General features: G+C 56.5%; 1 protein-coding gene across 9 annotated transcripts in view; it reads right to left on the bottom strand.

Annotated features, from left to right (window-relative positions):
- CNIH3 (cornichon family AMPA receptor auxiliary protein 3) overlaps nt 1-8,818 on the bottom strand; it is a 135,640-nt gene extending 126,822 nt beyond the window's left edge. For 2 of the 9 annotated variants that reach the window (XM_058699990.1, XM_058699992.1), the window contains exon 1: nt 8,265-8,818. In XM_058699990.1, the coding sequence (XP_058555973.1) occupies nt 8,265-8,345 (81 nt within the window). In that variant the 5' untranslated portion in view covers nt 8,346-8,818. Of the gene's footprint in view, nt 1-6,735; nt 7,143-8,264 lie in introns of those variants that run through there. The other 7 variants (XM_058699988.1, XM_058699989.1, XR_009253851.1 and 4 more) reach the window with 6 other exon arrangements.
- Between the last annotated feature and the right edge of the window lie 5,246 nt (nt 8,819-14,064).

The raw sequence follows: 14,064 nt of genomic DNA, 5'->3' as shown, positions 1-14,064 counted from the left end.
GTCAGAGCCACCGACCACAGCCACGCTCCGCACCGGTTCATCGTGGCCACGAATGCATAAGAGGGACGGCAGAGCCTGCCCTCCATCAATTCTATCTCACGGACAGCAGACGTGCAGCCTGAGGCATGCGCTAACCCCAGGTCACGTGTGCGTGCTACCCCCCCCGAGGTCACGTGTGCACGCTAACCCGAGGTCACGTGTGCATGCTAACCCCAGGTCACATGTGTGCACTAACCCCAGGTCACATGCACGCACTAACCCCGGGTCACCTACACGTTGACCCTGGGTCGCCTGTGGACAGGGGCCAACAATCTGCAGCTTTCCCAGGGGTCGCTGCTAAGCCCAAGCAGGCTCGACCACGGCAAGACACGTGGTCACACGTGGAAGAACGTGCAGAACTTAGGTCCAAGAGGGAGGAGTAAACACAAACCTGGGCGTGCTGTGGCGCCGGGGCGTGAGACGGACGCGGACCCGCGGAGGCGGACACACGACACTGTAACAGCCTCCAGTGGCCGAGCCACGCGGCCACCATGCCGGGAGCATGCCCGTGGCAGGGAGCCCCCCAACCAAGGCTGTGCCGTCCTCACACCCCGGACGCTGAGCACACGGGCATGTCGGTGGCTCCGTGACAGCCTCGCAGCTTACTCTTGGGATTTCTGTACCTTTTTCAGTGTTTTGTGTTTGGGCTTTATTTCAGCGTGTGTGAGAACGCCTCATGCCTGCCTCTCCTTCCATGTCAAATTAAAAATATCTGCCAGCCTCATCGCTGGGTTCTGGGTTGGTACTCAGAGACCAATTCAGGATTTAATTGTGCGCTGGGGATTTTCGGTAACCTTTACAGGAATTAATCACATTCCAAGAGGCATTAAAAGAAGTTCCTGCAAGTCTCAGTCACCTGTGTTGACACACAGAGGTCCCGGCTACGAAAGATCCTGCCTCCACCTCCAGCCCCACGGATCTGGGTGTGTACCTCGTGTGCCCAGCCACAGTGCCATGCCAGGACGTGGTGACTCTCTTCTCTAAGCTAACACAGTCCGCAGCCTTTTTCTAAGGGTCCTCCCTCTCCCAGAAGAAGAAGCAAGTCAAAAGAAATCCAAATGGCAAAGACATCAAGCTGGCACTTAGTATCTGCCTTATCTGAGCCACAAGGGGACTGTCCACACCCGGCCCTCAAGGGACAGAAGAATGGTGTATATCACGATCACCCATGGTCAAACACAGGTGCTGCGGGACGCCGTGCGCCCGCCATCGCAAAACATTAATTGGCGCGGCCCCAACATCGTCCTGTCAGACTGTGTGACGGCTACTTGTCCCGACATCTGCCGTTCGGAACCAAAGACCAGCGTGGCCCTCCTCCCCAGCACCCAGGCTGACATGCCGCATCGAGCGTCTCCCCCAACTCGGGGATTCTGGGCTCCCACCTCCCAGGTGGGTCTCCAGTGGGGCCCAGGAACGTGCATTTTTAACAAGCACCTGGATTGCTGCTGTAACCAGGAGGGTCTGGGAGACCGTCCGCTGAGCAGGAGTTTGTCAGCCTGGGTTGGGGCAGTAAGTTACCCAGATCCGACCACAGGGACGTTTGCAGAGGACGCAGGTTACAAATGAGGGGGGCAGTTCCCGCCCCAGAAGAGCTTACAGTCCACGTGCAGAGACAAAAGGGACCGCTGATCCGGCGGCAGTGCTCAGACCAGGGGGCCGAGGACAGAGGCTGGGGCAGAGCGCAGGTGAACACAGGTGTGGGCAGAGTGCCCCGGGGGGACAGCCCGAGCAGGTACCTGCAGGAAGGTGAGAACGTCCAGAACACGGAAGACCAGGAATGAGGTCGAACTGTTAACTGGGCCGCCACGAAAGTGGTAGGAAGGTAACACGGAGAGGTCCTATTAGTGGGAACGATGGTCACTCCCGGCGGCTGGGGCTGGGGGGTGGGGGTCATCCCGGTGACATTTAACCAAGGGTGCTGGTCTGGAAGGGCACGCTCTGAGAGCGAGGGTTTGGGCCGAGGTTGCGGGGCGGGGGGGCGGGGATACATGCTGACGGGGAGACCGGGCCACCGTGGGCGGTCACCGTGGGGACAGGGAGGGCACGGCCGAGGGTGTGGGGCAGGCGGCCCGACACACAGTCTGCAGGGTCGGGGGCACCGGCACATGGGCACTGGGCAGCCACAGGTCAGTGGAGGCAGGGGAGGAAGAGGAGACGAGGAGGAACACAGAGGCCATGAGAGCAGCCACGAGGAGGATGCGGGCCAGAGCGTCAAGGCCACAGATAGGCCACAGCCACCGGAGAAGAGGTAGGCGCGAGGCCACGGCCACCGGAGAAGAGGTAGGCGCGAGGCCACGGCCACCGGAGAAGAGGTGGGTGCGAGGCGGCGGCCAGAGGAAATAAATGCCTGAAACAGTGTGGACAAGAAATCAAAGCAACAAAGTGCTAACATCTGCTGATTCCAGATGACGCGACCAGGGGGCTTCTCGGACTCTGCTCTTCTGTGCACTTGCTACAAGAACAGAAAGAGGGAGCGGGGAGGCAGGACGAGGTGAGGCGACTCCGGCCCCCGAGTCAGGAGGGCCCGGACAAATGGCTCATCCGCAGGCTCAGAGACTCCGGGGGACGGACCGGTGGTCGAGGATGCGGGAGCTGGGGACAGGAGGCGGGCAACATCCCCGGGCGCCAGCAGGGGAAGACGGAGCCTCCGGCAGGAGAGGCTCCGAGTCTGGGAAGGAAGGAGAAATGTGGCAGCAGAGGCATTAGTTCAGGGACAGGCAGGCGTCCAGGTGTCCCTGTCAGTGACTGTGCCCTCTCCGTCAGCCCCAAGGGAGATCTTCTGCAAGGAGAGGGCTGGGCCTTCAGGGGCTCTGGGAAAACACCACGGATCTGGAACAGCATCGCAGGAGCCAAAAGAACCAGACAGGATCACCTGACCGGAGGGTCAGGAGGTGAAGGTGAGCCACACACGACCCCACTCCAGCGGCCCTGGGCATGGGCAGGCGGCAGACAGGGAGTCCCTGGCGGGTCCCTCGGAGACCATGAGCACAAGGGGCCGAGAGCAGTGGTGAGAGCTGGCTGGAGGTGGGTGAGGGCCGGTGGCACAGGGTGGGGCACAGGAAATGGTCCCAGTCACATGGGGCCACGACCAGGACAGCAGAGTGCATGCAAGAGAGCCCTGCCCAACCTCCCCCCCGCCCAAGAAAAGCAGGGGCCGTGGAGAGGGCACGAGACTGTGACAGATGCCAGGTCCTGCGGGGACCCCTGAGGGCATGGCCGACAGGACACAGGAGACCGGACATCCACCGGGCAGCGGGCGTGGGGTCAGGAGGGAGCCAGTCTGCAGACCTGCCCGGAGGGAGAACAGCAGCGGAGAACCCCATGCAGGCCGTGGGCAGGGGTGGGGGTGCCGGACGGGAGTCAAGCCAGGTGAACGGGCCTCGCAGTGCAGGAGGGGACTGGGCCCAGCACGGCTGCAGGGCCAGGACAGGAGGATGCTCCGATCACAACCGTATCTGCCTTTGCTGTTTGTTCAGCAACTCGAACATCACAGTCAGACGTCACTGTGGGCCCACAACATCCCTCCCCAGCCGGGCCGGGAACCTCATCGAGCATTCAGGCTGGGGGCCCATGCCCCTCCTTCTGCTCCTCCCTCCCCTCTGCCACCTGACGGTGGGGGACCCACCACGATGATGCTGTAGGCTGTCCCCTGCAGGGGCAGCCAGCCCAGTTGTCACACCCGATGGAAGGCGCTCTCTCTGGGAACAGCCAGCACCTGTCCCCACCCCGTGCCCCCCACACAAGCCCCGCCCCGTGCCCTGCACCGCCCCGATGGCCAGTCTTCTTCTGGAACACAACAGGTTCCCAAGTTTCCAGGTGCTGGGACGGCAGAAAACACACGTGCCCAAACCACCCGGGGGCAGAAGCCACGTGAGAAACGAGCTCCATCGGCCAGAAGCGTGTGGAGCCCAAGGAGAAGGAGAAGCTATCCTGCGGGTGTTCGCTGAGCCCTCGTACTTGCCGAGCACCATCCCGGCTCTGGAGAAACCCGGTGACCCAGAACAGGTGCTCACGGAGCTTCCTTCCTCCAGGCGGGGGCTGGAGAGGCGTCCACACCGCTTGCTAGGGACCTCAGCTGCAAGAGGGGATGAGCTGTCCCAGACGGAACAGGCACCCTTACCCAAGCAGACCAAAGCAGGGTCTCAAAAAAACAGGCTGTGTAGCCCCCGGCGCCCTACCGTTTCACATAAGCCACTTCACGTTTCCAGATGGACGCCTGGAAACCCTGAGAGGCTTACTCGGTCCCCAGGGCTGGACCTGTGACAGGCTGGAACTGGCTGAAAGGCCCAGGTGCAAGGACGTTCTGCCCGCAACACCGCCTCTTGGTGAACACGTGTTGTGATCCTTTGTCAGGGTGTGAAACCTCTCCCGAGGCACACACTGCCCGGAACCGGAGCAAGTATTATCGGGCGTTAATTTTATTCCTATGCTGTCAAAACTCAGGTGTTCTTAAAAGTGACTCTAGGTACTAAAAAATTTTAAGAGTGCCTGGGTGGCTCAGTCGGTTAAGTGTCCAACTTCGGCTCAGGTGGTGATCTCACAGCTTGTGGGTCCGAGCCCCGCGTCGGGCTCTGTGCTGACAGCTTGGAGCCCGGAACCTGCTTCGGGGTCTGTGTTTCCATCTGTCTCTGCCCCTCCCCCCACTCACGCGCGCGCGCGCGCGCGCGCGCGCTCTCTCTCTCTCTCTCTCTCTCTCTCTCAAAAATAAATAAACATAAAAAAAAAAAACCTTTAAAAGCCAAAACCCTGAAAATGAAACTTTGATCTTTTCAAAGACTGATTTCATCTGTATTTATACAAACGTGACAGTCGGCAAAAGGCCCAACCAAGCTGGTGCTGAGAGGCCTGGTGCCAGTAAACGCTGCTCATTTTATCCTGGCTGGAAACGGACATCAGTCCACATCCGAAACCCTACACAACACCTCTTCTTCCTTCTAAACATCCAGAGGCAATTTTTTAAAACACGCAATGTTTGAAAGAAGAAACACCCAAATCTTTTCTGGAGAATAAGGTTAACGGTGATCTTGTTCTATAGATGTCCCTGTATTTTCGAAATTTTCCACAAGGAGCCTGTATCGTTTTATAAGCAGAAACACTGATTTTTTTTTTTACAAAACGAAACAGAATCTCCTCCTCTTAAAAGGGACACATGTTAGGTGTCTCTGTGATTATGATTCCAGCCAGAAGTTCCAGCTCCAGATATCGTATTTATGCAGAGAAACGTAATCCTCTGGGTAAAAGCGTGATCCACTATTATCAAAGTTAAACACGCCAAAGATAATAACCACAGCTGGAAAAAAGACACGGGCACACCAGGCTCGGACTCAGCTGCAGTCCCAGTTCTGACACACAGCAGCTGTGCAAGTTTCATAACCTCTCTGATCCACAGTTCCCTGGTCCATAAGATGTCTGCTGTGAGGAGTAAAGGGCTTCCGGGGCAGAAAGAGCCCATGTGCCCACAGGCGTGCAAAGCCACACACACACAAACACACCGGAAAACAAACCCTCACATTCTGTACATTCCAAATGTGGCAAATAGCGTCTGATGTAAAATTAACCGGTAATTCAAAATATTTTCATTTGAAAACAAACGCAAATAAATTTTCAAAGTGAAACATGAGACTTGAAAGCGATATGCTTATGGCCACAGCCACCCTTTCTCCCAGGCCTCCGGTGGGAAGTAAACAGTCGGTGCCTAGAACCGGCCTGCTGTCCACACTCAATGCCAGTAGCCACCATCATGACCCCTAAGCAGGTGTGTACCATTGACAAGAAGAAAGTGCCGTCTTCGTGACTTGGCCTAGACCCGGAAACGGGGCATGGCCCCAGCTGCGGTGTATGTTAAGTGCCCAATTCATTCCTGGGGATGTTCACATAGGCTAAGCGATCGATACGCCTTATCAGATCAAAAAATATCTGAGGAAGAAGCCAGAAAGAAAGCAAACCACCGCCCAACCCAGAACTCGCTCTCCTAAATTTCCCTTGAAGTAATTACCACCATATAAGCAACACCCACACATACAACATGTGCATCGATTTCCCCTTTCAGTGTTCAGCAGCCCAATCAATGAGGGGAGGCTCTGGGCTGTTTGATCCGGAGGAAGGGAGAAGGAACAGACGAAAGAAACAAGAGGCTAGAGACTCGGGAATGCTTCCTCTAATGTGGATTCAAACAGCACAGATTCCTTTCATTATTAGAAACTGGAATCTCGGGGCGCCTGGGTGGCGCAGTCGGTTAGGCGTCCGACTTCAGCCAGGTCACGATCTCGCGGTCCGTGAGTTCGAGCCCCGCGTCAGGCTCTGGGCTGATGGCTCGGAGCCTGGGGCCTGTTTCCGATTCTGTGTCTCCCTCTCTCTCTGCCCCTCCCCCGTTCATGCTCTGTCTCTCTCTGTCCCAAAAATAAATAAAAAATGTTGAAAAAAAAAAAATTAAAAAAAAAAAAAGAAACTGGAATCTCAGCACTCCCACTGGGAATCTGGTCGGGACCTGACAGGGACCTGACAGCATTCGACTACCCCTGGCCAAGGGGGTGGGCGCTGGGGACCTGGCTGGCGGGGCAATGGATCACAGCACGCCTGGCTTTGATTCACACATCTGTTAGTCAACGAGCGGCACCCACCATCCATTTAATTAACCTGCTCTTGAATTATTTATTATCTTCCCCTGAGTGACAGCAAATTATTCTTGCTGGTTACCCGCTCTGCTTCAGAGGCTTGTTCAGACAACTCCAATCCTGGCAGTTTGATGGAGTCCCTGGTTCCTGCCACCCTCTAGCCAAGGCAAAGACACGAAGAAACAGCAAGTGTAGTGTCTGAAAAAAGGGAATCATGAGCCTTCTGAAATGCAAGGAAGCTCCCCAAATCCAAGGAAGCAGAGAAAACTCCCTTGAAGACATGAGCACGTATGTGCTGCCCTGTTTGGGCATGATCTGCCCTGCACCCCTTTTCGTTCTAAATTAGGTAAAGTTTCATTCTCCCCTAATAACCGTCAACAACTTCTAGACTCAATGCTGTAGCGAGGATTAGACCTGGGATCCTGGGGCAGAGGAGAGGCCACAAAATGCCATCACTTCCCACCACAGGATTTTTGATCCGCCCTGAAATTCCTGTGTCTGAATTCCTTCTCCCCCCACCCCACCTCACCCCCAATTCCCCCTAGATTCCTAAACCGACTGATGCACAGACTTGCACCATCCAGACGCAAGGGGAAGCCTGGGGACCACCCAGGTCAACTCTCACTTTGGGGCTGTGGAAGGAAGCCCAGCAAGCATCTTCCCTGCCGCCCGGTCTCTGTCCTCGCTCTCAGAGAGCCTGTACCAGGGGCTGCGCTAGTCTAGTCTCACGCTCTAGAAACCTCTCCTACGAAACACCAGCATCCCACCCACCCCGCAACCCTTCTGGTCTGCTTCCCCGGCACCTGCCCCTGCAGGCGCGCTCCGCAGGGCTCGCCAGAGACGAGCGTCCGGGAATCCATCCCGGGGTCCCTCCCCGCCTCCGGGCTCGCTGGGCCGGGAGGCTGCGCGCCGCGGGCTCCATCCGGAACTGGCCACCTCACCATTCCCCTCCCCACCGGCCCCCCGCGGGCGAGAGCAGGGGGCCTTGAGGGCGGTGGGCTTGCCCGGCGCTGCTTGGTCTCCGCGCTGCGGCCTCCCCCGGCCCCCACGCAGAAGCGCTCCACGCCGGGGACCCACAGCGCGCCTGCAGACCCGCGGCCCACCTCCACGGCCCCCAGCCCGCGTAGCCCGGGGAGGGCGGCGGAACGCCGGCGCCGACAGTCTGCCACCTGCTGGGGTCTTGCAGGGGCTGGTGGCAGCGGAGGACGGGGAGACTCGCCGCGGGACAGGCGACCTCCACCTCCGGTCCCCTGCCCTCCGGTCCCGACTCGCCGCGCGCCCTCTCCCACTTTGTCTCCAAACGTGCCTTGGCCAGACGCTGACACGTTCCGGGTTAGTTGGTATAGTTACTCGACTAACCGCCGGGTCCGCAACTGCGGGCAGGGAGGAGCCGGCTGGGCGGGGGGTTGCAGCCGCGCGCCCCGGGCCCCGCACCGGGGCTGGTGGGGGGCTCGCCCGGGAACCTGCGCTCCTCCCGCCAGCAGCCGGGCTCCGAGGGAGCGCGGGGCCGCCGGCTCGGGATGCCGCCACCTGTCCCCTGCCTCAGGTGCACTTCAGGGAAGCCGGGAAGGGGCGCACGGCAAGAGTTAGAAGCCGCGGCCGGTTACTCACGTGCCAGATGGCGAAGAAGATGAGCGCGGCGCACAGCACCAGGGACAGCATGTAGCAGAAAGCGGCAAAAGTGAAGGCCATGGCCGGCGGCGGGGCCTCGGAGGACCGCACTCCTTCCGGGGGTGTTGGGGGGCGCAGACGGGACCAGGTCCGCACCCCCGCGTCGAGGCCGGAGGCTGGGAGGAGGCAGGCCGGCGGGAGAGCCTCCCGAGGGTCGGGGGCGGCGAGCAGGGCCGGGACCCCGCAGCTCCGGCGGCCGGACCCTCAGGGGGCGCTCGGGCGTCGCCGGCGGGAAGTGTCCCCAAATGGAGGAAAGCGGTCGGTGGAGAACTCCGGCGGACAAGGCTAGAGGGCCCCCGAGGCAAAGCCGGCGAGGGCCGCGCGAGGAGCGCCCGGAGTCCCGGGGAAGAGCCGCCGCTTCCCGCGCGCGAGCCGGAGGGGGAGGCGGGCGCGCCACCGGGGCCCCGCCCGCGCCGCCCGGCGAGCTCCCCGCCGCGGACCCCGGAGCAGCCGGCGGCTCCCTTCCGGGAGCACAGGTCTGGGGGCGGGGGGGGGGGGGGGTGCGGAGGGGCCGGAGCCCCGGGCCGGACCGGGAACCCGCTCCACCTGCTGCCGCCGCCGCCGCCGCCGCCTCTGCCTCGGCGAGGACCGCGCGGCGCGGCGGGGACGCCCGGGCCCCGGTCCCGCGAGCGCGCCCTCCCGGCCCGCCTCTCCCCGGACACCTGCGGCGGGGGCGGGAGCGGGGGCGGGGCCTCGGAACACGTGCGCGGGGAGAGGTGGGCGCTGCGCGAGGGGGCGGTGTGTGCGCGCGCGGCTGCCGCCCGCAGGTGCCCGCGGCGGCGCGGGGGTGGGAGGTGGGCGGGCGTGCGGCCGCGGGGCGGGGCCGGGGCGGGGCCAGGGCTGCTAGGGTGGGTTTTCCCAAACTGTCGTGCCCTTCACGCCCCAGCCCCTGCAAAAGCCCCCAGTGGCGTTTTTCCCTCGCAGCTTCCACCTCCCCCCCCCCCCACCATCTGACTTTGGGGTCGGGGCAGCCAGACCCCGAGCGGGACTCTGTTGTTGGCGTTGGTCCAGTGCAGTTGTCAAGGGCACGTGCTTTTGGAGCCAGACCTCTTCGGGCGACTTTCTTAACCTTCTTAAACCTCGGTTTCCTGATCTGAAATAATTGTGGGGGTAAGAGTACTACCAATCCATTTCAAGGGGTTATGGTAAGAGCCTAGCAGGGGCCGGGAAGTTGCTACACGTTCAGTAAACCGCAGGGTTGTCACGTGCCCACTTGACGCCTCTGGCCCGGCGCCTGGGAAACTCACCGTGCCTCCTGTGTGGGGCTGTCTGACAGGGCAGTGAAAGAAATTCCAGAGAAGTCAGCGCGTCCAGTAAGCAAGCGCACACGTCCTGGAACGTGACCGGCAAGTCCCGGCGCGGGGGGGGGGGGGGGGGGGGGGGGGCTGGAAGCGCATCACGGTTTGGAGCCGATCTCCGAGCACCGGGTACCTTGCAGAGTGCGCGCGAAAACAAACCCATCGGCGTTGATCCGCTCGGACCCCGGCGTGCTAACTGTGCCGCTCACGGTTGCGATTCCAACGGCTGGAGAGCTGGAAGGGATGGCTTACGGAGAGCTAGTCCTAGACTAGGACGGGCTCTGCACGCTCCTGGCCCTGGGGTCTTTGCTCCGTACCTCGACATGTCCTGCAGCTGCCTGGCCACACCTGCAACCTGGAAACTAGACGCCTTTCAACGGCGAAGTGCACCTACTAGGGCGAGTCGTAGTGTTGACACGGGGTCATCGGATCAGCATTTGATTGCCTCTGGGTCAGGACTGGCTACGCAGGACTGGGGAGGCCAAGGACAAAATGAAAACAGGACTCCTTGTTAAAAAGTCATTAAGAATTTCAAGACAGGGGCGCCTGGGTGACTCGGTCGGTTGAGCGTCCGACTTTGGCTTGGGTCATCATCTAGGGCTTCACGGGTTCGAGCCCTAGCGTGGGGCTCTGTGCTGGGAGTCTGGAGCCTGCTTCAGATTCTGTGTCTCCCTCTCTCTGTGTCCCTCCTCCACACTCTCTCTCTCTCAAAATAAATAAACATTAAAAAAAAAAAAAACAAAAAAAACAAAAAAAACGAAGAATTTCAAGACCGAAGCAGCAGAGCATTAAACCAAGCACAAGGTCCTTCTGAGCCCAGGACCCTGGACAGCTGTGGAGGTTGTGCACTGTGAATCCAGCCGTGCTCTGGGTTATACATTTTATCACTTTCTCTTTCACTCGTGTGTCTCCCAGTATCAATTCTCGTTAAACAAAATTTGGAAAATATGGAAATGGAAAAGAGGAGACAAACACCAGAGTTGACTGATCTCAGAAACCAGCAACAGAATAGTGGTGTGCTCCTTCCCAGCTCTGTTTTCTGCTTTCAATGTTATACCAATCATTTCTCCTTTTTAAGAAATGTTTTAATGTTTATTTATTTAAGAGAGAGAGAGAGAAAGAGGGAGAGAGAGTGTGTGATCAGGGGAGGGGCAGAGAGAGAGGGAGACACAGAATCCGAAGCAGGCTCCAGGCTCCGAGCTGGCAGCACAGAGCCCGACGCGGGGCTCGAACCCACGAGCTGTGAGATCATGACCTGAGTCGAAGTCGGACGCTTAACTGACTGAGCCACCCAAGTGCCCCACCAATCATTTCTTTTAACGGTGGTAATTATGCTATATAAATTCTGTGGCCCCAAAACAATAAGAAAATATCAAAGGGAAATGCCATCGCTCAAATATTTTGAGTTCCTTCCAGGTCTGATCTAGTGTCTTTTATTTCTGCTGGTTTTTGCTTATGGTGTCCTAGCTCCTCATATGTCCAGTTTTCACTGTATGTCAAACTTTTTTAGAAAAATTTCTTTGCAGATTGAATCACCCCACGTCCCAGCAATAGCACTGCTAGGAATTTACCGAAGGGATGCAGGAATGCTGATTCATAGGAGCACATGTACCCCAGTGTTTATAGCAGCACTTTCAACGATAGCCAGATTATGGAAGGAGCCTAAATGTCCACCAACTGAGGAATGGATAAAGAAGATGTGGTTTATATATACAATGGAATACGACTGGGCGATGAAAAATGAAATCTTGCCATGTGCAACAACGTGGACAGAACTGGAGGGTAATTAGGCTAAGTGACATTAGAGAAAGACAGATACCATATGATTTCACTCATATGTGGAAGCTGAGAAACTTAACGGAAGCCCATGGGGGAAGGGAAAGAAAAAAATATACAGTTACAAACAGGGAGGCAAACCATAAAAGACTTTTAAATACAGAGAACTGAGGGTGGATCAGGGATGGGGGAGAGGGGAAAGTGGGTGATGGGCACTGGGTGTTGTAAGTGTTGAATCATGGGCATCTACCAAGAGCACACTGTGCACAGTTATGTTACTAACTCGACAATAAATTGTATTAAAAAAAAAAAACAAAACAGTTATTTGCAGAAGCTCAAGGACTGAGATGATGCTATCTTTCTCCAAGGAGGATTTTCTACATCTTTTGCCAGGTGTCTGGGGGACACGAGCACTCTAGAATTGCCCTACTCCAAATTCGTGGTTTGAGATTTTCGGGGGTAACCAGATGACCGTGGTCTGCCCGAGGAGGGTTTTTTCCGCTTCACCCTCATTCACAAGGAGCTGTCCTTTCGGATCCTGGGCCGAAGCAGGTTTTTATCACGTCCTAAGTCCTGGTGGTCCTTGGACTCTGGCTTTTCCCCAAGCCCTACAAAGCACTAAAAGCCCAACCCAGCCTCACCCCCCCCCCACTCCAGATTGGCAAATGCCCCAAAGGGCAAAACTGGCCCCCACTGCTGGGCTGACCTCTCCAGATCCTGACCCCTCTCCGAACTTGTCCCCAGAAGTCCTTGCTCTCAGGGCAAGTCTTTGATGCTTTTAAGAAGCTGTTTAGAGATTTTATTTAGCTGTTTAAACTGTGTGTGGTGGGAGGATTGGTCTGAATTATCCAGCCCAGCATTATCAGAATCAGGAGTGTCTACGTCAAAATCTAATGTCAAACAAAAATTGAATCCCACATCCCACCACTCTGACTTCCAAGGCTCCATACATATCTCAGTCTCTATTTTTCTTGACCTTTCCCCAGTCCTGCTGCAGAATTGTCTACAGGACTAGAATTTCAGAAAGTGAGAGCTGCAGGCAGTTATAGTGTATTAATTCAACAAATGTTCTCTAGCGGTGGTGGGCACATGTCAGGGACCCACAGGATTCCCAGCCTAATTGGTGAGGTTATAAATAACCCCTTCACATGGGAGTTAGAAGAAAGACAAGAAGGAAGAAGGAAGAATTGCCTGTAACACTTACTGCCTGAGGAAGGCAAGAGAGAAAGTAATGGGGAATGGATTTTGAGTGACCAACCTACATGGATTCATCTACCGTAGACATTGAAAGGGCAACTGTTTTATTTTTTTTCCGAGCCGCCATGCAGCCACAAGTGGCCATGTGACAGTCTTGGAGCTTATGAGATATGTACCCCTTTGCACTGGAATGCAGATGTGATTCCTGGAGGTACAGCAGCCATCTGGCAATAATGAGAAAGCAATCAACACATTAAGAATGGGAAAGCTAAAAAGAGCAAGAACCGTTGACAACATAATAGAGCCACCAAACCAGGCCTGAACTCCCAATTCCCTGGCTTCTTATAGACTGAGACAATAAAACTTCTGACTTTGGGGGGTGGGGGGCACCTGGGTGGCTCCATCGGTTGAACGTCCAACTCCTGGTTTCGGCTCAGGTCACAATCTCACAGTTCGTGGGATCAAGCCCCACGTCGGGCTGTGCACTGACAGCTCAGCCCCTTCTTGGGATTCTCTCTCTCTCTCTCTCTCTCAATGCCCCTCCCTCCCTTGCACACGCACGCTCCTGGTTTTCCCAAATTGCATTTTACAGCCAGTTTGTTCAAACCAGAATCTAAAGATTCACACCTCCACACCTCTCGCCCCCAGGGCTTTTTAACCTTCTCCTCGTGGGTAATTTACCCAACGATAATTATTTTGGGGTTGAACGTCTGCTGCTGGCAGCAGCGTGCCGAGCTCAGTGACCGTGCCCGGTGGGAGCCCGCGTGCATGTGTATCTAAGCTGGCACTGTCTGACTCAGGACTGTGTTCACATAACTCGCGTGGCACATACACGCGCGTAGAGAAGCCAGCCGCGGATTACTGACTCATGCCTGCTCGACGTACCTGCTCTTCATTCTCCCGAAAACAACTGAAATCTAACTCTGAGTCCCCTTCCTGCTTGACCGGCAGGAAACTCGGTATCAGTCTTGGCTGGGGCTGCCCAGGGGGTCTGGGGGCCTCACACGCACCAAACACCGGGCAGCTCCTCCCACTGCCATCGGTTGGTCATCTGCCCACGCTGGTTCCTGCCGACGTCCCAGCTGGACCGGTCCCGGGTGCTTAAACATGCTCAAGCATTTCCAAACATGAAATATTCAGGAGCTTTTTAAACAAGAATAATATCTATTTGAGCCCACATTGCATTCTAGATTTGTGGTCCCACTTGTTAGAAAACATACATCCAATGAAATGAGAAAACAATTTAATTGAAAAGTTATAAATCAAGACAGCAAAATACTCATTTTCTATGACACGTCCGTGTTTTGCATCAAAGCATATCAACAATTTATTTTAAAATGAGAAATTTAAATCTAATCTTGTTGGTCTCGTGACGTCGTAAGGAACAACATCTGAAATAAAGCCCAAACTTTGTTGTCAATGCTTGAGAAAAATGGGATCAGTGGGAAATATTTTTGTGGAAATCTTGT

This window comes from Neofelis nebulosa, chromosome 15, assembly GCF_028018385.1.
Source record: "Neofelis nebulosa isolate mNeoNeb1 chromosome 15, mNeoNeb1.pri, whole genome shotgun sequence".
Lineage (NCBI taxonomy): Eukaryota > Metazoa > Chordata > Mammalia > Carnivora > Felidae > Neofelis > Neofelis nebulosa.
This window is presented reverse-complemented; position numbering and strand designations above follow the sequence as displayed.